Here is a 25,781-nt window from a genome sequence, read left to right on the forward strand (position 1 = left end):
TAGCTGATGTGTGTGTAGTATAAGAGTAAAGTAAGGATCCCTTGTAAAGGGATTTTAAAAACAAGATTGTTTGTAAGCGGTTATTCAAGTACTGTAATAAGCAGAGACATGTATCTGAGAGGATGACGCCCTGAATCGTATGACATGGCTGCCTCAGGGGAGTCGAGGGGGGAGAGGGCAGACTCCAGAAACCATCTTATCACCATCAAACTGGTTGGCTCACTATGTGAGTGTGCTACTTATGGGACTGAGTATGTTGTGGCTCCTCGGACTGATGAAGTCCTTTGGATGAAAGGTGAAATGTTTCAACACAAAGAAACCATCCAGAGGACCTGACTTAACTTTGATGGATTTTTTTACCTGGATTATTGAGCATGAACTTTGATACCCTGCCTTGTAATTAAAATTAAAGTTAAAAGTATCACAAATAGATTGTGTTTTAATAACAAATGTCTATTGAAAAGAAGAAATAATCACTACAAAAAGGCATGCACAGATTATATGTAATATTTATTCATGAATCTGGTGATACCACAGGAAAATTACAGAACTGCCATAAATACTGAAGGCATCATCAAGGACTTGGTTAAAAACCTGAGAAGGAACAATGATGAGCTACAGATGCATTGTGCCAGTGCAATCTTTAAGGTACTAGCTCTTCTTCCTTGTGCACAGGTCCATGCAACGTTTATTGCTGTGGAGAAGGAAATTAAACAGAATCAATTGGGAATAATGTGATTCTATAATTTGGGTTGCAGTGTGCCGTGGACAACGAAACCCGTGGGCTGGTGCGCAGATACAAAGGCCTACAGCCTTTGGTCTCGCTGCTCAGGAAATTGGACAACAAGCAGCTCCTGGCTGCTGCCACTGGAGCCATTTGGAAGTGTTCTATCAGCATGGAGAACATGGTGATGTAAGCACAGATCCTGGATCCCACATTAAACAAGTTTTTAACACACCAAGACTAATGCAGACACATGGGAAAACATTACATTTTAGAGACATGAAACAGATTAAAGCCATACTTTTCAGGTAATAAAATTGCATTTTTTATATTAACGGACTAATAGGATTGTGACAAGTCAATCAATGCACCCTGGTACTGCAGCTTTGAAGAGGCTCTATGTAAAAATGATTTAATAGTAATTTGACATTTTATCCACAAGTACAGATAACCCAATGTGCTTGTTAATCTCGGTGGTTAATGTGGTTTACAGCAGGATGTAAAAATTCATAGCAACAAACACAGAAAATGAAAGATCCAGCTCACTCATCTCTGTGATGCCATGTTAACATACATTAATTTTATTTTGGACTAAAATTCAGTCACGACTGATTGTGTCATTCTTTCCCTTCTCCACTATTGTCATGATCTCCTTTAACTTTGTTTCAGTTTGTGACTATTTGCATAAAATGATGTTTTGTACAGGTTCTACCCACACTGATTTTTGTTTGCTTTTAGATTTTCAGAATTTTCCACTGTTAACAAAAGATCAGGCAAATGTTCAGATTTTATAGGTCCAAATAATGTGTCATCTTGTTAGTATTTTTTTTTTTTCATTTAGCCTTTATTTATACAGGTAGTCTCATTGAGACACGAGAACTCATTTTCAAGAGAGACCTGTTTAAGGAGCACATGGTGGGGGTTAAGGGCCTTGCTCATGGGCCCAGGGTGGGGCGAATGAGGGTGGGGGCAAGTGTGGGTGTTTCACCTACCCCACCCACAATTTTGATGTTGTCGGGGCCGGGGCGTGAACCGGCGATCTTCGGATCACAGGCCCACCTCTCTAACCTCTGCGCCACCACTCCCCCATGACACCAAGGAGTATGACACCAATCACAGATGTAGAGAAATTGTGAAAGCCTGTGATTATTTTTTTGTCAAAAGGTTGACAAGGTCTTTAAATAGTTGTCATTTACTGCAGGGATCTATTTAAAAATTATTTAGCCTGGTTGAAAGAGTTTCAGACATTGCTGGTGAAGATTCTCAGTCATCCAGGACATCCATCCATCCATCCATTTTCTTTACCCGTTTATTCCATTTTGGGTCATGGGGGTCGCTGGTGCCCATGTCCAGCAATCACTGTGCGAGGGGCGGGGTACACCCTGGACGGGTCGCAAGTCCATCACAGGGCCACATAAGCCTGGTATCCACAGGTCTGGTTCTTGTTGTAGCCTGTTGTGTCCGGTTCTAGTGGGACCTCTATTTTTGTGTCTCCACTTTGCCTATAGTTCCCGTTTAGTGGGCGTATTGTTCACCTCTAGTGGGTGGATTATTAATATCAACGCACCTTACCAGCTGGTGGCGGTAGTGCTACATTAAGCTCTTTTCTAAGCACCACTAACATGTATTAGAAGAAGAGCTGGAAAACAACACACAACCAAAATGGATGACGTCGATGAACTTGAAGCAGAACCAGCAGCACAGCCCGTCCCGGTCGCTGTCCCGCAAGATGGAGAGCAGGGCCGAGGTGTCTGAGATGCTCTGATGGAGTACCTCATGAGCTGTAACTTATCCTAATTCAACCCCTTAATCTTTTTTACCTCCCCAGCCTTCCTTAGATACAAGTGAACGTTAAAGTGTTGATTTGAAAATAAACATGGATTAATAATTATTCTTGTTTGTTTAATGTACAGACATGCCTTATTACCAGGTTCGTGTAAAAATGGCTAAACAAACACTGCTGCTGTGCTTCTATCACATATGCTGCGTTTTTTAGTGGCTGTAGTTTTAGAAAAACTGTGTACTCTTTAATTTTTGTTTTTAACAAAGAACCAAAACCTAGAACAAGAACTTTATATTTGTTTATGCATATATACATTCATCTATTTTAATATTTATATATATATATATATATATATATATATATATATATATGTCTTCAGCCAGAGGCTTCTTCAGATCCCTTGTAAGACAGACGCTACAAGAGATCCTTCCTGCCCACAGCCATCAGCATCTAGAACAACTCTTTAATGAAACCAGGATGATGAATTACATTTAATTTCCCTCTGGGATCAATGAAGTCTTTTTGTAATTTGATTTGTATATATGTATGTATGTATGTATGTGTATATATATATATATATATATATATATTACGTACATTACATAATAACCTACATTTGATTTGATATTTAACAACTCTTTCAGAGCTTATGCTTACCACGCAGCTCTTTAAATTAAGCTGTCGCAAATTATCTTCATGATTGAAGTGCTGTTAAGTAATATTAAGTTAGTGCTCCTTTGTACCACAGTGAAAGTCGTGGAGAGAATTTTTGACCTTGGGTGAAAAAGATGCAGAAGCTGCTGGATCCACAGGATGGACATCATGGCCGAGGTGTTTGACATGCAATGACTGAAAACCTCCTGAATGAGGATGATTGTAAACGTAGATTACACAAGTCCTACACCTTTTTAACTCCACTGCAATGTTCATTTACAACACATGGACATTCTGTATTATGGTTACGTTTTTCAGTACTCATTACAGATAAAACCAAAAAAAATACATAAATAAAAATACTGGACTTTTTGGAGTTTTAAAAAAAGTCCTGTGGTTTTGTTTTTATCTGTTTTGGGAGGGATTTGCCGTGTCAAGGATAACTGAGAATCTTCACCAGCATTGTTACAGGTAAAAAACAATTACTTCACTTATCTACACTATTGACGTAAAAAAACACTGTAAGCACTTCACTTTTGATGATCAGATGGAAGCTCAAGACTTGAAAATGTTTCTTTTATTAGAAATAAAGACCTGTACAAAAAAAAAACAATTATACACTAATTATATATGCAACCTTAACAAGCTACATGTTTGGCTATTTGTGGGCTTACCTTGCAGGATCTACATTTCTATAGATCAACTATGATCTACTCTAAATATTTTTAAACATGTCTGTTTGCCATGGAACGGGCAATGGATTCCAGCACCCCAAGGAGTGCCTGACTGAAAGCAGCACTCTGTTCAGCCTCCTGCCTTCGCTGTGCTGCTTCCTCTCTGCGAACATCTGCTTCCTCTCTCCTCAAGGCCATCTCCTCCCTCCTAATTGCCTTCTCCTGCTTCCTCGCTGCTGTAGCTTCTTCTTGCCTTGCTTTTTTGGCATCCTCACAAATAAAATGGAAGTGTTCCTCTCTCTGCTTCCGGTTCATCTCCTCTTGTTCAGTATGCACAGAAACAAAGCTCTCTGCTGCACTTGTTGATCTGCGCTTTCTATGGCCTAGGAATAACACACAAGAAAATGTCTGTTAGATGATGAAGTACAGGTAGAGTTTTTAAATAAATTATTTACATTAAAGTTCCTGCTAATTTCAAAAGGTGTTTGTTCACAAGATCAGAAATGATTCTGTTCATAAAGCAGTCTAGTACTTTAATGATAGTAAGCAGGTGGGCATAAATAAACTACATGTAGTCATTTACAACGGTTTGTGCTAATTTAGAAAAACAGAGCATCGTTAATCTGAACAAAAATCACTACACCCTGTATAATTTCAATAATAAACTTCATAAATGAAAGTTTAAGTAATAAATGAATAACTAAATTTAACAGTTATCCATTACAACTGAATAAACAAGTAGTTTGAATACATGCAAGGTGTTTTACAACAAAACAACATTCATATCGACATGATCAATGTGATGTTAAACACGATTGTTGCTTCTTCTTACCTAGTAACGGGTGCTGTTTGGTGCCGCTCTGCTGCGTGTTGCCCGGTGGCGTGGATGTGCCCGGTGGCGTGCATGTACTCGGTTGTGTAGATGTACTTGGAGCTGGTGTGGTCGGGAAGGGTCAGAAGCGGGGAGGATTGGACAGTCAAAAGCAGAATCTGGCGAACCTTAATCTTCAGTGGGACTTTCTGCATCAAAATAAGAGTGGAAAAACAGCAACAGAGTACAGTTAGCAATGATGCTAACTAATGACGACGTAACCGCGTCAGCCTCGTTTGTTCAGAGTACTTTCAGAAAACGCAAAGAAACGGTTGCATGAGGAAAAGGAAATATGCTTAAAGTAAATAAAATACACTCACCATCAACTATTAGTTTTTTAAGCTTTCCTCTTTGCTTTGGTGTGCGATGGAAGCCCTGCACCGCCATCTGCGCAGACACCTCTTGAAAAATCTTTTCATTTCGTTTCGTTCCATCTAGCTCGCGCTGCACTTGTTCATCGGCCAGCAAACAGAGAAATGCCTGAACTTCAGCATTCGACCACGGTTGTGCCATGATTATTTGTTTTACCTTATAAAATATTCCAAAATAAGCTCCTCCGATTTCTTGTTGTCTATTATGCGGGTGAAAAAGAAAATGGTGGATTGTGATTTCCGGTGGAAGACTGAATCTCCGCCCTCCACCAATGAATACGCCCCCTGACCAATCAGTGACCTACAGTGCGCTGATGTCACAACTAGACCCTAAAAGAACCAGACCTGGGACCTCAGTGATTTAGGTCCCAAAAATGTGGTGGGTTCCACCACTAGAGGCATTGTTGATAAAACCCGCAATCGGCCACAACTAGTTACATAGGAGTACCAAAAAGACCCGTGGATAAGGGGCTTTAGAGACAAACGAGACAAACAACCATTCACTCTCTCACTCACACCTAGGGACAATTTAGAGTTACCAATCAGCCTAACATGCATGTTTTTGGTCTGTGGGAGGAAACCGGAGTACCCGGAGAAAACCCACGCATGCACGGAGAGAACATGCAAACTCCACCCAGAAAGGCCCTTGGACCGGGGTTTGAACCAGGGACCTGCTCGCTGAGAGGCAGCAGCTCTACCAGTTGTGCCACCGTGCTGCCTCCATCCAGGACATGATGAATTCAAAAAGCGTTCAATACAAAAACAACTGGACTTTATTTGTAACAGAAGACGTTTCGCTCCTCATCCAAGGAGCTTTTTCAATTCAATGAGCAGTGAGTAAGAGATTCAGGTTATAAGGCTGAGTGAGATAAGACACACACACATATGTAGATTTGACAAGTCACATCTCCACACCTTAACAGTAGTGGGCTTCTTAAAGTCTTTGTTACTCTAATTCACAGATGAGACCCTCTGTTTCCATCAGGTGTGAAAACTGGCTGGGAATCAGTCTTAAAGTTACATTATAGGTTTTTGAAAGTGGAAATCTGAGGCATCATCCTCTGTTAAGAGATGGCTTTTCTCTCTTTGGACCGAGAACACAGATGGCTTGAGAGGGAGGTGAAGGAAGCAATGTATGTAAAAAGAGAAAAACCATCACTTAACAGAGGAGGAGGCCTCAGATTTCCACTTTTAAAAACCTATAATGCAACTTTAAGACTGATTCCCAGACAGTTTTCACACCTGATGGGAACAGAGGGGTCTCATCTGTGAATTAGAGTAACAAAGACTTTAAGAAGTGCCCTACTGTTAAGGTGTTGAGGTGTGACTTGTCAAATCTACATATGTGCGTGTGTCTTATTTCACTCAGCCTTATAACCTGAATTTCTCACTCACTGCTCAATGAATTGAAAAAGCTCCTCGGATGTGGAGCGAAACGTATTCTGTTACAAATAAAGTCCAGTTGTTTTTGTATTGAACGCTTTTTGAAGGTTTCAGACATTGTCATAGTTTGAGGTCAGTAATTTTTCATTTAATATAAGACCAGAGACTGTTTCCAAGCAACAAGTGGTGGACTCACAGAAAGTGGGCCCACAAATTGTTGGTGCACCTGCAGGAGGGGCCATATGAGTCAAGTGCATGACGTCATGGGCAGTGGCCAAAGGCAGGGGCCTTAGCAATCTGACCCTGGCTGACCTCTCTGGCAGGAAAGGAGCCTGAGCTTGTGCATGAGGTTGAGAGGTACCAACTAGATATAGTTGGACTCACTTTGATGCACAGCGTGGACTACAAAACCAATCTTGTTGAGAGGGGTTAGACCTTATTCCAATCTGGAATTGCCCATGGTGAGAGGTGCCAAGCTGGTGTGGGTTTACTCTTAGTTTTCCCTGGTAGATGAGAGGGTAGCTTCCCTGCATCTTCAGATGTGGGGGACGGGCTCTGACGGTTGTTTGTGCCTACATGCCAAATGGCAGTTCAGAGTATCTGTCCTTCTTGGAGTCCTTAGTGGGGGTGCTGTAAGGTGCTCCATCTGTGGACTTGGATTGGAACTGGTGACGTTGCACGTTCGTGGTGGGACGTATTGTGTCACTTCCTGTTTGTCTGTTGGTAGTTTGAGTGATTTGTTTGCTCGAGTCATCTTTAGTTTTCCAGATTTATTTGTCTTTTGCACAGTTTTTTATTCTTGTTCACAAACATCCTTAGTACAGTTATTTTTCTATTGTTGGATAGTGCTTGAAACACCTATCTTTCAACACTTCTCTGTTTTATTGGTGTTTTGGGATCTTCTAGCGCTTGCTAGTGTTAGCTTAGTATGGCTGCTGCTTCTCTACCCGGCTTCCTCTGTTCTCACTTGCTCCGTGTGTCAGATGTTTAGCTACTCCTCTGTCTCCTTTCGTGATAATGATACATGTAACAAATGTAGTCTTATAGTAGCTTTGGAGGAGAGGCTGCCTGAATTGGAAGCTCGGCTCCACGCTGTAGAAAAACCAGTAGCTAGCCAGGTCCCCTTAGACAGCGTGGAACCACAGAGACTAGCTCCCGTTAGCGGTCTCCAGCAGACCCCGAGCAGCCATAACCCCAGGCCGGCTGGGTGATGGTTTGGAATAAGCCTAGTACTAAGTCTAAGCCCTCAGTTCACCACCGACCCGTTCAATTCAATTCAATTCAGTTTGTTTATGTAGCACCAAATCACAACAAAGTGTTCTCAGGGCACTTTACAGGAACATTCACATACATAAAAGCCAATTAGTAAAGTTTTCTATCTAAGGAGGCCAGCAGACAGGTTTAATCTTGGCTTCGTTGCAGACGCCCATCCTGAGCAAGCACAATGGCAACAGTGGAAAGGAAAAACTCCCTTTTAAAAGGAAGAAACCTCCAGCAGAACCAGGCTCAGGACAAGCGGTCATCTGCTTTAACTGGCTAGTTTGAGAGGACAGAAAGGAGAGACAAAAAACACAGAATGGAAGGTCCAGATATAGGTCCAGGTGTACCTGAAAGACAAAAAAAAAAAACACACACACACACATGTTAAGGATAGAAAAAATAATTACAAATACAAAACAGGTTGAGCAGAGTAAGTAAAGAATGTAGCAGAGTGAAAACGTGTGGTCAGTATGTCCTCCAGCAGTCCAAGCCTATAGCAGCATAACTAAGGGACAGCTCAGGAAACCCAAGCAGACCCTAACTTTAGGATTTAGCTAAAAGGAGAGTCTTAAGCCCAGTTTTAAAACTGGATAATGTGTCAGCCTCACGGACAGAGACTAGAAGTTTGTTCCACAAGAGAGGAGCCTGATAACTGAAAGTTCTGCCTCCCATTCTATTTTTTGAAATTCTAGGAACCACAAGTAAACCTGCAGCCTGAGAGTGAAGTGCTCTGTTAGAAAAATATGGAAGAATAAGATCTGTAATATAAGATGGAGCTAGGTTGTTGAGAGCTTTGTAGGTTAGAAGTAGGATTTTGAATTCAATTCTAGATTTGACAGGGAGCAATGGAGAGAAACTAAAACTGGAGAGATATGATCTCCTCTACTAACTCCAGTTAAGACTCTGGCAGCAGCATTTTCGATCAATTGAAGACATTTTAAAGAAGTATTTGGACACCCAGATAACAAACCATTGCAATAGTCCAGTCTAGACGTGACAAATGCATGGACCAGTTTTTCTGCATTATTTTAAGATAAGATGTTTGTAATTTTAGCAATATTACACAGGTGGAAGAAGACAGTTCTAGTAAAATTTTTAATGTGGGGGATAAAAGACATGTCCTGATCAAAAATAACACTAAGATTTTTAACATTAAAGCTGGAGGCCAGATTAATGCCATCTAAGTAGGGTAAAAGACTGAAAAATTAATTCTTAAGATGCTCATGTCCAAAAACCAAAACCTCAGTCTTGTCTGTGTTCAAAAGGAGAAAATTAAGGGTCATCCAGGTTTTTATGTCTTTAAGACATGCTTGTAGTCTAAGTAGCTGACTGGATTCATTGGATTTAATGGACAAATATAATTGTGTGTCATCAGCATAACAATGAAAATGTATCCCTTGCTGTTTAATAACTTTACCTAATGGAAGCATATATACCATACCATACCATACCATTTTATTTATAGAGCACTTAAAACAGCGACAAGGCAAACTAAAGTGCTGTACAGACAGAACAACAGGCAACACACAAAGCAATATACAAAATGAGGTAAATCAGAATATAGACATAAAAACGATGCAGATAATAAATATGACAACTAACCAGTGTGGAGCATACAGTTTCAAAACACAGATCATCTGGTGTTGAAAGCTACTGAATAGTAGTGGGTTTTTAAACGGGACTTGAAAACCGAGTGGGAGGTGGCCTGTCTGACAAGCAGAGACAACTCGTTCCAAAGTCTTGGGCCTGCTACAGAGAAGGCCCTGTCACCTCTGTGCTTAAGACGAGTTCCTGGAACTGTGAGGAGCAACTGGTCCGCTGACCTCAGGGAACGTGGTGGGACATACGGCTGTAGCAGAACAGAGAGATGGGGGGCGAAACTGTTCAGTGATTTGTAGACATACAGGAGTATTTTGAACTGGATTCGAAGGTGAACCGGTAACCAGTGCAGTGAGGCCAAAACTGGAGTAATGTGTTCTCTTTTGTCTGTACTGGTTAAAAATCGGGCTGCTGCATTCTGGACCAGTTATAGTCGTGCAATGGAGGTCTGACTGATACCAAACAGGAGCAAATTGCAGTAATCAAGCCTAGATGTAATGAATGTGTGTATTACTGTCTTCAGGTTATTTTTGGATAATATGGGCTTCAGTTTAGACAGCCGCCTCAGTTGGAAGAAACATGATTTAACAATCATGTTTACATGATTGTTAAGTTTCAGGGAAGGGTCCATTATCACACCCAGATTAGTGACTCTTTGTTTTTCTGACAGGGTTAGAGTGGAAAGGTCGATGCAGTGGTTTGTGATCGTGTCGTTGGGAGGGAACAACATTACTTCAGACTTCTTTTCATTGCAACTTGAGAAATTTAAAGCCATCCAGTCCCTGATGTCAGCCAGGCAGTCGAGCAGAGGTTGAATAGAGCATGTACCATTGTGTCTTAGGGGGAAGTAAATTTGACAGTCATCGGTGTAGAAGTGAAAGGGTATGTTGTGTTTCCAGAAAATAGCACCAAGTGGCAGCAGGTATAAAGAGAATAGGAGGGGACTCAGGATGGACCCCTGCGGAACCCCATTTAAGCTCTGCCGCTGCAGAACTAAAATCCTTGATGGAGACACAAAAAGATCTGTCAGCAAGGTAAGATCTGAACCAATTGAGGGTTGACCTTGTGATGCCCACCCACTGCTCCAACTTAGCAATGAGGATCTCATGGTTGATGGTGTCAAAGGCAGCTGTAAGGTCCAATAGGACAAGCAACACATAATCGCCGGTATCTGTGGATAAGAAGATGTCATTAAAAACCTTCAGTAGGGCAGTTTCAGTGCTATGGAGAGGTTTAAAGCTAGACTGGAATAGCTCTAAGATAGCATGACCCTCCAGGAAGCACTTCAACTGGGACTCAACTATTTTCTCCAGTAGTTTAGAAACAAATGGGAGTCTGGAGACAGGCCGGAAGTTGGATACAATAGCAAGAATGGACGGACCTAGAGTAGGAAAAACCTCCTTTAGTAGTCGAGGGGGGACCACATCAAAGGGGGAACTAGAAGGTTTCAAGCTGCACATGACCTGCTCTAGAGAAGATAAGAGTGATGGGTTCAAAATGGTCAAATAGAGCTACAGATTGAGGTGGGATGGATGGGTCATGAGTTGGAGGAGAAATGAGAGCCTGGGTGGTCGCAATTTTTTCCAGAAAGGAATGTAGGAAGTTCTCGCACAGCTCAGTCGAGGCTTCCAGAGGTGATGGTTCAGTGAGGTGGAGAACAGAGTTTAGGGTAGAAAAGAGGACACGTGGGTTGTGAGAGTTTGAGGTAATGATATCAGAAAAGTATTTGGATTTAGCAGCTTTTACTGCTTTCTGATAATGGCACCAACTCTCTTTAAGTATTTGAAAAGAGACCTGCAGCCTGTCTTTCCTCTGTTTGCGTTCCACCCTCCTGCACTGCTGCCTAATGGCCTTGGTGATGTCATTCAGCCAAGGTTCTGCTCTGAGTTTTGATTTTGATTTTTAACAGGAGCAACATGATCCAGAGTCTTTAAGCAGACAGAGTTGAACTGGGATGTCAGCTCCTCAGTGGTGGTGAGAAACACTGGGGGCTGAATTATCATTTCAGAGTTATAAACATCTTTGAAACGTGTGGCAGTGAAATGCTGGTGAAGATTCTCAGTCATCCAGGACATGATGAATTCAAAAAGCGTTCAATACAAAAACAACTGGACTTGTGTGGCAGTGAAGTGGTTAATGGCCCGGCTACTACGTGCAGGAACGCACGGCTTAGGAATTAGATGGGGAGGGTGAACTCAAACTGGACTGGCATTTGGTCTGAATAAACATTATCACCAATTTCAAGATTACTAACTGTCACATCACGTGTTAAAACAAGGTCCAGTATATGTCCGCGCTCTTGGGTGGGACCGTTTACATGCTGAGTTAGATTAAATGAGTCCAATAAATCTAAAAAGTCCTTAAACAAGGGCTTCTCCTGACAGCACACATGCAAACTAAAGTCCTCAATAATGAAAACATGATCATGTTTTGGTGTGATTTCAGCCAAGAAATCAGAAAACTCATTTATGAAATCCTTAGATCGAGGTAGGCGGTAGACGAGTGTGCATAAAGTCGAAGGCGAATGGCCGAGTTCAAAGACGCTCAGCTCAAAGATGCTCAGCTCAAAGATGCTCAGCTCAAAGATGCTCAGCTCAAAGCTGGCGTGGGAAACTGGGATGGGCAGTTGTTTACAGTCAAAAGTTGATTTGAATATTGTTAATAATCCACCACCGTGCCGGCCTGATGGCCGTGGTGCGTTACAATACAGACAGTTTTGTGGCAATAATTCTGTCAAGGCGCTGGACTCACCCGGGGACATCCATGTCTCTGTGACGCAGAGAAAGTCCAAATCGTGCTCTTGAAAGTAGTCCTTGAGGATAAAAGTTTTGTTGGTAACAGATCTTGTGTTGACCTAACACATCCGGATACTGTCCAAAGTGGATCCAGCAGCGGTAGAGGGAGCGTGCGCCAGTGGCTGCAGATTTTCAATAATGGCCCCTCTGGGTTGGCCCGTGCGCCACACCAGCCGACAACTCCCGTTGTTTACCTGGTCCGGGCACGTGGGAAGCTGGCGATGGAAACCATGACCACCAGCTGGAGAGGAAGATGTAGCGCGCAGGGCTTTAAGCTTTACCAGCCGCCCAGCACGTTTTTCCCTGCATCTGGAGCGATATCTCCTGGCAGGCAGGTGAGGAGTGCAGCGAAGGTAAACAGGCACGTCCGCCAGCAGCGGGGGGTGGTCCAGCGGTACGCTCATGATGATCCAAATAAGCAACATCGGCGGCAGAAAAACGAAGATCCAGAAGCTGTTGTCGGTCATACACCAGCAGCGAGTTTATATCCCAGATGAGAAACGAATAAAACACAAATAATCCGAACACCATCAGCAGAGGTGGATTGCAAGCCATGTACACAGGCGCCATCTTACCAGAAGAAAAGAGTATATAGTAAAGAGTATTAGCCCAAGCACTGAGCCCTGAGGAACTCCATGACTAACTTTCGTGTATGAAGAAGATTTATTATTTACATTTACAAACTGGAATCTATCAGATAGATATGATTTAAACCATTTTAGAGCTGTTTCTGTAATCCCAATATCATATTCAAGCCTCTGTAGTAACATATTGTGATCAACTGTATCAAATGCAGCACTGAGGTCTAACAGGACCAGTATAGACACAAGTCCATTGACTAAAGCCATGAGAATATCATTAGTGCCTTTTACTAGTGCTGTGTCTGTGCTATGATGAGCTCTAAACCCTGACTGAAACTCTTCAAACAGATTATTTCTTTGTAGATGTTCACGCAACTGACCTGCAACTACTTTCTTAGAATTTTGAGATGAAAGTTAAGTTAGATATGTCTATAATTGGCCAGAATTTCTGAATCAAGGTCAGACTTCTTAAGTAAAAGTTTAATTACAGCAACCTTAAAGTGCCGTGGTACGTAACCATTAATTATAGAAAAAATTACATAGATCCAAAATGTGGACATTAATTACGGGAAATACCTCTTTAAACAGCCTGGTTGGGATGGGATCTTGCAGACATGTGGATGGTTTGGATGAGGTTATTATTTTTGACAATTCAGAGAGCTCAACAGGACAAAAACTGTCCAAACACGAATAAGGCTCTAATGAAATTTTTATCTCATTTGACAAGGGACTAGAGATAGTAGAAGGAAGCATGGTTTGAATTTTCTCTCTAATTGAAATAATTTTATTTATAAAGAATCTCATAAAGTCGTCATTACTTATAGTTGTAGGGATACATGGTTCAACAAAAATTGGACTTTTAATTAGTCTAGCAACAGTACTAAACAGAAACCTAGGGTTATTTTTACTCTCATCTACAAACCGGATTCCAAAAAAGTTGGGACACTAATCAAATTGTGAATAAAAACTGAATGCAATGATGTGGAGGTGCCAACATCTAATATTTTATTCAGACTAGAACACAAATCACATATCAAAAGTTTAAACTGAGAGAATGTATCATTTTAAGGGAAAAATCTGTTGTTTCCAAATTTCATGGCGTCAACAAATCCCAAAAAAGTTGGGACAAGTCCATTTTTACCACTGTGTGGCATCCCCCTTTCTTCTTACAACACTCAACAGACGTCTGGGGACAGAGGAGACCAGTTTTTCAAGTTTAGAAATAGAAATGCTCTCCCATTCATGTCTAATACAGGCCTCTAACTGTTCAATTGTCTTGGGCCTTCTTTGTCGCACCTTCCTCTTTATGATGTGCCAAGTGTTCTCTATAGGTGAAAGATCTGGACTGCAGGCTGGCCATTTCAGTACCCGGATCCTTCTCCTACATAGCCATGATGTTGTGATTGCTGCAGAATGTGGTCTGGCATTATCGTTTTGAAAAATGCAGGGTCTTCCCTGAAAGAGATGGCGTCTAGATGGGATCATATGTTGTTCTAGAACCTGAACATAGTTCTCTGTATTAATGGTGCCTTTCCAGACATGCAAGCTGCCCATGCCAAAAGCGCTCATGCAACCCCATACCATCAGAGATGCAGGCTTCTGAAAGGAGCGTTGATAACAACTTGGTCTATCCTTGTCCTCTATGGTCCGGATGACATGGCGTCCCAGTGTTCCATAAAGAACTTCAAATCGTGACTCATCTGACCACAGAACAGTCTTCCATTTTGCCACACTCCATTTTAAATGACCCCTGGCCCAGTGCAAACATCTGAGCTTGTGGAGCTTGCTTAGAAATGGCTTCCTCTTTACACTGTAGAGTTTCAGCTGGCAACGGCGGATAGCACGGTGGATTGTGTTCACTGACAATGCTTTCTGGAAGTATTCCTGAGCCCATTCTGTTATTTCCTTGACAGTGGCATTCCTGTTTGAGGTGCAGTGACGTTTAAGGGCCCGGAGATCACGAGCATCCAGTAGAGTTTTACGGCCTTGACCCTTACGCACAGCGATTGTTCAAGATTCTCTGAATCTTTTGATGATGTTATGCACTGTTGATGATGATAACTTAAAAGTCTTTGCTATTTTACACTGGGTAACACCATTCTGGTATTGTTGCACTATCTTTCTGCGCAACAATGGTGGAATTGGTGATCCTCTTACCACCTTGGCTTCTGAGAGACACTGACACTCTGAGAAGCTCTTTTTATACCCAATCATGTTGTCAATTGACCTAATTCGTGTTAATTGATCTTCCAGCTGTTCCTTATATGCTCAATTTCCTTTGTCCAGCCACTTATTGCTACTAGTCCCAACTTTTTTGGGGTTTGTTGACACTGTGAAATTTTGAATCAACATATTTTTCCTTTAAAATGTTACATTTACTCAGATTAAACTTTTGATCTGTCATCTATGTTATATTACAAATAAAATATTGACATTTTCCATCTCCACATCATTGCATTCAGTTTTTATTCACAATTTGTTTAGTGTCCCAACTTTTTTGGAATCCGATTTTTATTAAAGATGAGTAATATAAAGTTCTAGCTTTACGGAGAGCTTTTTTACATGTTAGCAGACTCTCTTTCCAAGTTAAATAAAATTCTTCAACATTAGTAGAGCGCCAGTTTTTTCTCCTGGTTTCTAGATGCCTGCTTTAAAGTACATAACTCAGAATTGATCCAAGGAGCCATTTTCCTTTGATTGATTACTTTGTTTTTCAGTGGAACAATTTTATCAAGTCAAGTTTGCATTGAGGTTGTAAGATGATCAACTAGATGATCTAAGTCACTGTTCTCTGATGTATTACTCTGTAAGACAGAGGAAAACATTGATGGAAGAGATTGTTTAAATGTGGTTACAGCATTTTCTGATAAACACCTGCTAAGATGAAATTTACTGTCTGTGACTGTGTAGTCATTTAATGTAAAGTTGAAGGCTATTAAAAAAATGGTCAGACAGAATAGGATTTTGAGGAACTATTACTAAGTCCTTAATCTTTATGCCATAGGTAAGAACTAAGTCTGCTCTGTCTGTTTGTGAAACTGCTTCTGAGCCTCTCTTGCATATCTTTCAAACCATAATTATGGACTTGTTTTGATCAGTTGGTCCCTCAATTCAATTTACAACATTTCTTCGAAGAGAAGACAGGCTTTAGGTGAGCCGATTTGCCCTGTTGGCATGCACGCAGCTGGATATCTCATCGACTTGGAAGACTTGATGTGTCTATCTCTGCTGCCATTTGTGGATTTTAAGGATGCATATTTAATTGGATTTATGATAACTGGTTCCTGCTTTTTGGATTTGTCTGGTTGCTGGTTTTATCTACAATCAAGGAAGTCGTCGGCAGCAAATTTGGAGGCTGCTTGCCTTTATGATGGCTTGGTTCTTGTCTCGAGTACCCAGACTCAAATGCTTTGGGCAGAATGGATCAGATCTCGGGGATTTTACTCAGTCACATTCCATCGATGTGGCCATGTAATTTGGACATTTCAGAACCAAGTGGACCAACACAGACTCAAGGTAGATGTCATTAAGTTCTGCCTGTCCCCAAAACAACTGTGTGTTTATCTGAATTTGGCTCCCATGGCTGGCCTTGAAGGCCATCTTATCTGAATTCACCTGGAGAACATGTGATCTGATGCTCACCACCCCCTCCCTGAGGAATTTCCAACTGATAACCAGATGAAACCAGCTGAATAAACTTTGTGTCATCGATTCAGGACTCTTGGATTCTCATAGTTGTTATTCTTGGCCATTCCCCGACATACCTTGAGAATGTTATGGATCTCACCGGAGGACACTGGCTGGTTATTCCGTCTTTATCAGAACTCCTACAGTGCCCTCGAGAGCATCTATGATCATGCTCACCGCTCTCGTCGTCCCCCTCTGCAGAATGTCTACGTCATTATGTGCATGTTTGTGCGAGGTGTTTTTTAATAGAGTTTTTTCTTCTCAGGCAGGAAAAAAAAGTCTGATAGGAATTTTTTCTCCTCCAATTCCTAGGTGTCCAGTTTCACTACTTTTTGTCTGTCTAAACAGATCTCACTTGTAAATGAGTCTTCTTGGCTCAATGTGACTTCTATATCTAAATAAAGGTTAAATGAAAAAAAAGTCAAGGGGGTGATGATAAGAATGAGTAGATGCACGGATGTTTTGGGTAAAACCAAATGACTATTAAATTATTAAAGGCTATGATTAAGCTATCACTTTCAACATCTACATGAATATTGAAATCACACATTATTATGCCTTTATCAGTATTTAGTAGTAAGTCAGTTAAGAATCCTGAGAATTCTGACAAAAACTGAGAGTAAGCACCTGATAGACGATATATAACAACTAGTAAAAGTGGCTTTTCTGATTTCCATTTTGGATGAGAAAGACTGAGGGACAGCGATTCAAAAGAATCATAACTAATAACTGGTTTGGCATTAATCAATAATCCTGACTGAAAAATACATGCTACTCCTCCACCTTGGCCTGTTGTTCTAGGAACATGAAAATTTAAATAATTAACTGGAGTGGATTCATTTATACTAAAATAATCCTCTTGTAGCCAGGTTTCTGTCAGACAGAATAAAAATCAAAATGATCATCATTTATCAGTTCCTTAACTAACAGGGATTTAGAGCAAAGGGATCTGATGTTCAGTAATCCACATTTAATGGTTTTATGATTTTGCTCTGGTAAAGTAACTATTTATTTTAATAAGATTTTTATGGTTTATATTTTTAGAGCTGATTTTTGGTTTATTTAATTTAAGTCGGGGGCGAGTTGACACTATTTCAATGGGGTGTGGGTGGGTAACAGAGGAGAAGCAGCAGAGATGTGTGGAAGACTACAACTCTGCTTCATGGACTGGACCCTGGGTTGTCAATAATTTGGGGTATAAAGAAAATCAGCGATATTTCTAGAAAGAAGAGTGGCTCCATCCAAAGTGGGATGGATGCCATCTCTCCGCATCAGACCAGGTTTTCCTCCCAAAAAACTCCAGTTATCTATGTAGCCCACATTGTTGTCAGAACACCACCTGGACACCCAGCGGTTGAACAATAAAATATGACTAAACATGTCATCGCTGGTCAGGTTGGGGAGGGGGCCAGAGAAAACTATGGAGTCCGACATGGTTTTAGCAAAGTCACACACCGAAGCAACATTAATTTTAGTGACCTCCGATTGGCGTAACCGGGTGTCATTACCACCGACGTGAATAACGATCTTACCGTATTTAGCCTTAGCCATAGTCAGCAGTTTCAGATAAGATTCTGTCACCCGCTGTGGCCCCCGGAATGCATTTACCCTATGGCCGCTGGAGTCCGTAAAGCCACGTTTCAAACTATGGAGCTGCCAATAACCAGGGTCTGCTTCTCAGCAGGTGTGTCACTGAGTGAGGAAAATCGATTAGAAACGTGAACTGGGGGCTTAGTCTTAGCACTATGCTTTCTCCAGACCGTCACCCAGCAGGCCTGGGGTCCCGACTGCTCGGGGTCTGCTGGAGGACTGCTAACGGGAGCTAGTCTGTGTGGTTCCGCGCTGTCTAAGGGGACCTGGCTAGCTTCTGGTTTTTCTACAGCATGGAGCCGAGCTTCCAGTTCAGACACCCTCTCCTCCAAAGCTACATAAGACTACATTTGTTACATGTATCATTACCACTAAAGGAGACAGAGGATTAGCTAAACATCTGACACGAGGAGCAAGTGAAAACAGAGGAAGCTGGGAGAGAAGCAGCAGACATGCTAAGCTACTGCTAGCAAGAGCTAGCAAATCCCAATACACCAATAAAAACCGAGAAGTGTTGAAAGATAAAAGGTGTTTTAAGCACTATACAAGAGTAGAAAAACAACTGTACTACAGGTCCTTCTCAAAAAATTAGCATATTGTGATAAAGGTCATTATTTTCCATAATGTAATGATAAAAATTAAACTTTCATATATTTCAGATTCATTGCACACCAACTGAAATATTTCAGGTCTTTAATTGTTTTAATACTGATGATTATGGCATACAGCTCATGAAAACCCAAAATGCCTGTCCCAAAAAATTAGCATATTTCATCCCACCAATGAAAGACAAGTGTTTTTAATACAAAAAACGCCAACCTTCAAAATAATCATGTTCAGTTATGCACTCAATACTTGGTCGGGAATTCTTTTGCATGAACGACTGCTTCAATGCGGCGTGGCATGGAGGCAATCAGCCTGTGGCACTGCTGAGGTGTTATGGAGGCCCAGGATGCTTCGATAGCGGCCTTAAGCTCATCCAGAGTGTTGGGTCTTGCGTCTCTCAACTTTCTCTTCACAATATCCCACAGGTTCTCTATGGGGTTCAGGTCAGGAGAGTTGGCAGGCCAATTGAGCACAGTAATACCATGGTCAGTAAACCATTTACCAGTGGTTTTGGCACTGTGAGCAGGTGCCAGGTCGTGCTGAAAAATGAAATCTTCATCTCCATAAAGCTTTTCAGCAGATGGAAGCATGAAGTGCTCCAAAATCTCCTGATAGCTAGCTGCATTGACCCTGCCCTTGATAAAACACAGTGGACCAACACCAGCAGCTGACATGACACCCCAGTGACTGTGGAAACTTGACACTGGACCTCAAGCAATGTGAATTCTGTGTCTCCTCTCTTCCTCCAGACTCTGGGACCTTGATTTCCAAAGGAAATGCAAACTTTACTGTAATCAGAGAACATAACTTTGGACCACTCAGCAGCAGTCCCAGGCGAGATGCTTCTGACGCAGTCTCTTGTTCAAAAGTGGCTTGACCTGGGGAATGCGGCACCTGTAGCCCATTTCTTGCACACGCCTGTGCACGGTGGCTCTGGATGTTTCTACTCCAGACTCAGTCCACTGCTTCCGCAGGTCACCCAAGGTCTGGAATCGGCCCTTCTCCACAATCCTCCTCAGGGTCCGGTCACCTCTTCTCGTTGTGCAGCGTTTTCTGCCACACTTTTCCCTTCCCACAGACTTCCCACTGAGGTGCCTTGATACAGCACTCTGGGAACAGCCTATTCGTTCAGCAATATCTTTCTGTGTCTTACCCTCTTGCTTGAGGGTGTCAATGATGGCCTTCTGGACAGCTGTCAGGTCGGCAGTCTTACCCATGACTGCGGTTTTGAGTAATGAACAAGGCTGGGAGTTTTTAAAAGCCTCAGGAATCTTTTGCAGGTGTTTAGAGTTACGTCGTTGATTCAGATGGTTAGGTTAATAGCTTGTTTAGAGAACCTTTTCATGATATGCTAATTTTTTGGGACAGGCATTTTGGGTTTTCATGAGCTGTATGCCATAATCATCAGTATTAAAACAATTAAAGACCTGAAATTTTTCAGTTGGTGTGCAATGAATCTGAAATATATGAAAGTTTAATTTTTATCATTACATTATGGAAAATAATGACCTTTATCACAATATGCTAATTTTTTGAGAAGGACCTGTAAGTGTGTTTGTGAACTAGAATGAAGAACTTTGCAAAAGACAGATAAATCTGGAAAACAAAAGACGACTCGAACAACACTTGAGCTACCAACAGACAAACAGGAAGTCCCAGAAACCTTTTATATATATATATATATATTGCAGTGAACTAGGCCCCCGACCTCAACCTGTCTCTGAAGACCTTCAGGGGACAGGAACTGTTATTTCATTGATTTGAATCCAGAAATACAAATTATCTTATCAAGAGACTATTTAATTGTATCCTAAATTAATCAATTGAAAGAACACACTTCTTTTTTATATTATCATTACTATTTTAGAATATCTTGATAATCAAATGTGTGTTTAGTTCATACCATTTCTAAATGTTGAAGTGAACCACTCATTTAAATCAACTGTGAAACAGTATTAATGATTTTTAAACCTCAGCAGATTTTTGATCATACAGTTTAAATGTCTATTTACGAAGTAAGTGTGCATTTTAACTTTGTCTGAATGAGGAGTAGTGATGTCAGTCGAAAGTCAGAGACAAACAGAGACGAGTTATTAGAACGAAGTGTCTCGTTTTTAAAACTAGCAGACAGTAAATAACTTCAACTGGCCTCTGCGTTTGTCTCACTTTGTCATAACATTCCTCTGTCTGTACTAACCGTTCGTAAACATTCCTGCTGTCTTTTTGACTTCTTGTGACCCTCTTGACATCACTAGAACCACCCCCCTGCTGGTTGTTTCAACCAATCAGGAAGTACCAAGCGACAGGAAGTGAGTACTCTTTAAAAAGTCAACACTTCCTGGGACTATTCAGTCTTCTTTCAGTCTTCCTCTATGAAGTCTTCCCAGGAGTCTTCCACTTCTGAGTGGAATTTCTCACTGGTGTATTACTGAGAGTTTCTAAGGAACTTTCAGATTTAATCAATAGCTGATGGATTTGACCATGAGACAAAGGTCTGTCCATCCCAGTGGACTCACAGCGCCTCGCTGTGAACTCACCCGGGCGTAACACCCTACAACTTCGAAGGAAGCTTGTTCTGTTGAACGGAGTAAATCGTCACGACTTCAGACGATGACCAGCCACCCTGATCGGAGACGTTGAAAGGTAGCATGCAAATGGACCTCTATACTGGAGCTGATCTATCTACTGCAAAGGTAAAGAGACGTCACGAGTTGTCACGCACTAAGTGGACCGGGGGTTTGAGCTGGTGTTGAAAGAAGAGTGCTAATTCTTTTCAACAAACATACATCTTCCTTCATCCATCTTCCTTTTAAATCTATTTCTTCTCTTTAACTTCTATTCGCCAGTAATCTAGATGCTTCAGAGGTGAACCAGCCTCAATCAGTAATGTTCTGTTGTCTTGTTAGTAAAGCTTGCCAAGTTTATTGATTAGAAACAGATCAGCAAATCATTGTGTACATGTTTTGATGTTAAATTTTGATTCTGTTGAATAAATGACCGCATTTATTCTGATGAGTCAAAGATAAAATGGCGTCTCATGTCACTGATTAAACAATCCACTCACAGTTATCTCAGTCACATGACATCAATTTAACTCGAAAAAGAAAAGAATCCGTTGTAATTAACAATTAATATTCTTTGTGCTTGAACTAGCTTTAAGAATAATTAATCAGTAGTGTGTCTACAGCAAAGCTGTCCTGACATCACTACATTTTGGTGGCTCGTACGGTTTCTGAAGAGATAAATTATGTGTGACTGGTGATACTGTGAATAACTACTCATGTTGGCATAAAAAAAGTCCGAGTTTTTCCTTGGTACAGACATAATTTACAGCTGTGGGGTTCAGAAAGATGCAGAATTGTGTCAATGTGTTCATTTTGAAGCTGAAATTGTCAAACTGTTTGTATAACTAAGCTGTAAGCATAGGGAATAACACATTCATTCTGTTTGAAACTCTAGCATGAATGGGGGTTCTGCGTGTTCGACCCGGTTCTGTTACTGGACTCGTACGAGTCGTGTTTTAAATGGTGAAACGTTGTCTTTGGAGCTGAGCGCCGTCTCAGAGCTGCTTCTATGATGATTCGTTACATTTTCACAGTAAATTGTGCATTTTTGAAGCTTTAATGGGCGATAATTTGACCCGACTGTTGATGCTAACTGCTAGCTTAAGGTGAGTACACACGAGCTGTGATTGGTCGAGGACCACTGTTTGGGACGTTCTGATTCGCTGAGAAGCTGGTGACGTAACACCGTGTACGTCCACTCACTCTGGTGTCAGTGCATAAAACCCACCCCCGATGTTCACGTGTCTGTAAAATCACGTGACCCCAGAAATGAAGCTCGTTTTAACGGAGTCTTCCTTTGTGTTTAAAAAAGCTGAATAAAGCCCTGACATTCGTTCCTAAACTCATGAGTATATGCAGAAAGAGCGTGCTTGTGAAGCGACGCCACGTAAAGCTTTAAATCAATCCATAAATGCTGATTTGAACCGTGTTCGACCGTTGCTACATCGTAGCTAACGGCTAACAACCGGATGTCAACAGGACGGTTCATAGGAAGTCGTCAGTGACTCCTACCGGTAAAAGTAAGCTTACACCGCCACCTGCTGTTGAAAAAAAAGTATTACAGTTTTCCAGAAAGAGAGCTGTGGACTCGCTTTTCATTTAAATTTTTTTTTTTTTTGTTATTCAAGTCTGGTTTATGGGTACTGTTTAAATAGCAAATTCTGGTAAATTAAACTGCTTAAGGGCGTTTACAACTACACAGTTGCTGTAAGTCTTCTTAGAAAATATTGCAGGTTTATTTAATTTTAAGTGCATGGGAGTAAATAAACACTGAACTAGCCTGGCTCTTGTATCTGTTAGAATTAAACTCATATTAAGTAACACTGCCACAGGAAGCATTTACTTACAATATTAATGGGGTAAGGCCTGAACACAGGGGCCCATTTATTGGAAAGTTGGCTTATAACAGTACTGTTGCTGAAACCCAGAGCTAAAATAGTGTGTGAAACTCACTGCTCACTTAAATACAAACATTTACCTGTTGAAAAACTCTAAGATTACTACGGTTTAACCAGATAGGTTTTGCTGAACAGTAGATACAACCATGGCAGATTTAACAGAAGCTGAGAATGCTAATGTTGCCCCATGTGACACAAAAGACTGGCTGGAGACAGCTCTGAAGATGTTAACAGATTCCTTATGTCCATATGGTGAGCAGGTGGACCTCATGAACTCAACAGAGTTATTGAAAGAACTGAAGGAAGTTGCAGACAGTGTAACTTCTACAGCCATAAAAAAGTCAGGCTATGAACAACTAGCTAAAATAGCACTCTTGCTGAAAGCTACATTTTACATTGAGGCCAACAGGGCAGAAGCCCTTGATATACGGTTGATGCCGAGACAGAGGACCACGTGGCAACACGTGAGGAGTATCTAAAACTCATGGCACAGTTTCAATTTGATAGAGAGAACTGGGAGGATAAATCGAAACGTGAAAAAGAGCTCTCACAAGCTCAGCTGTTGTTACAAGCAAACTCATATGAGGAAAAGCTACGTGAAGGAGGGATTAAGTACCAAGCCCTGTGTTCAGACAATGATGTTCTGCAACAACGGTTGTAGCTCACATCAAAATCTCTGGACGAGTGCATATTGGAAAAAGCGGCGTTAGTCCAACAAGGTGTGCATTTACAAAGTGAGTGTCATACATCACATGAACGCTTAACAGCCTGTGAGGCAAAACTTTTTTTTTTTTTCCCTGTCCTGTCCGGCATTGTGACACTTAGAATTATTGTCTGAGTGTCAAAGTGATGCCCAACAGATTTACTTTCACAAGCAAAGCATTATGGCTGGCCTTAATGCTCCACTTGATATATAAATTAAATTTTATTAGAATATGCTTTGGGTTTGTTTCAGATGTAATGGCCACGGGGACGGAAAGCAAAGAAGATAAAGCAGAAAAGTGAGAGAAGAGTTCAAATGTAAAGAAGGAGATAGGAATAGAGGAGAGAGAGAGGGATAAAGAGAACACAAATCAACATCATTGAAGTCTGCCTCTAGACCTGCGGAAAGAGAGAGAGAAAAAAACCCGACAAAACCAAGAAACCACAACAACAAACAACTTATATAATGATAGTTATAACATCATTAAAAAGTATTTTATACATTACATGGTAATACAATATATATTTGATGGCCACCACAACCCAACTGAGTGTGTATCTGATAAACACCTGAATCTAAACACTTGTGTGAGCATGCTTATCACTATAAGGTTTCTCATAAAAATGTTCAATAGTGGATGTGGGGACCCATAAACCCGTCCCCGTAGGACATAAAGGCAATGCAGGGAAGCCCGGAACCACAGACACACAGCGGCCCCCAAGCCCGGAACTCCGGTAGTCCCCCAACAGGGACACCCGCAACCCCCAGAGACAGAAGCAAAGGGAAACCCTGGGCGATCCCCAGCAACCACAATGCAGAAACCCCCAGGAACCGTAGCGACGAGTCAACAGGCCCCGCCAGCAACCTGCCCCTCCATAGTGGATCCGGCCATGGACACCAAGCCCCGAGTCCCGAGGTCATTCCACCCCCCAACAGAGGCCCGACAGAGCCAGGGCACCCAGGCCCCCGCAGGCAGCCACCAGGGTGGGCCTGCACACACCCCACCACCCAGCCCCAGCTGGTGAGAGCCGCCAATGCACCGGCGGCAGGGGGGCCCACCACCCGGGGGGAGCACGACCCACCAAATGGGAGGCCAAAACTGGTCCAAGAGAGGGGGGCCACCCAAAACCCAACCTGAGACAAACAGGCACACAGAGACAGCCCAACAGAGCCTCTGTTGGGCTGTCCATGCGCCCCACCTGCCCAACAGTGACCGCAAGCCGGCCCCAGGCCGGGGGCCAGAGCAGCAGGGAGCAGCAGCCGAGGAAGACCGGCCCAGCGCACCAATGCATCCCTAAAGCCCCACACCACAGGCCCGGAGAAGCCCCGGCATGCCACCCATGCACCCCCCTCCACACACACACAGCACCCCGCACCGTGAATGTCACATCATGGCGACCAGCCAGCACTTCATTGAAGTGAAGCCATGCCCCCGACCACCGCCATGCACTACCAACGACCACACACACACAACCACAGCTGACCTCCCGCCAGAACCCGGCAGTCACCCCAGCCAAAGGGCTGGCCATCAGAACCAGGAACCCTGATAAAAGGATCCAAACAATCCAGGGAGATCCAGAGCACCAGCCCCACCCCCAATCGCCCCCAAAGGCCCAATACTCACCCACAGCCCAGACCCCAACCAGGCAGCCTACCCCCCGCCCTCGACCCCAAATGTCAGACAGAGAATGAGGGTTTAAGAAAAGCTGTTTTACCCAACTCCTCCCTCCCCCCACTCAAATAAGATGTTGATGCATGTTGTTATATAGTGCGTTTAAAATGGGGGGGATGAGGTGGCGACTGGCACAGACCCACCCCCTCCCCAGAGAGCAGGCAGTGCCCGTTCACCCCCCCAACCCTTGCCCAGAACCCTAAATGTCTACATGCTACATATGAGAGTGGGCACAGGTCCCGGAGGTGAGAATGATTACACATCCCACCCCCTATATGCCACCATGTGCCCACTCCAGACCCTATATATGCATGTGTCGTGAGAATGTTATATACAAGTGTCTAGGTTGTTTGATAAAATTGGGGC

The 25,781-nt window shown here is 42.2% G+C and overlaps 1 protein-coding gene across 1 annotated transcript in view; it reads left to right on the forward strand.

The window, feature by feature from the left end:
* The window catches only part of odad2 (outer dynein arm docking complex subunit 2), a 394,037-nt gene that overhangs the window by 216,465 nt on the left and 151,791 nt on the right, over window positions 1–25,781 (forward strand). Inside the window, 2 exon segments of the mRNA XM_037694246.1 lie at window positions 538–648; window positions 759–913. Of these exon segments, the coding sequence (XP_037550174.1) occupies window positions 538–648; window positions 759–913 (266 nt within the window).

This window comes from Nematolebias whitei, chromosome 20 (genome assembly GCF_014905685.2).
Source record: "Nematolebias whitei isolate Nwh7 chromosome 20, NemWhi1, whole genome shotgun sequence".
Lineage (NCBI taxonomy): Eukaryota > Metazoa > Chordata > Actinopteri > Cyprinodontiformes > Rivulidae > Nematolebias > Nematolebias whitei.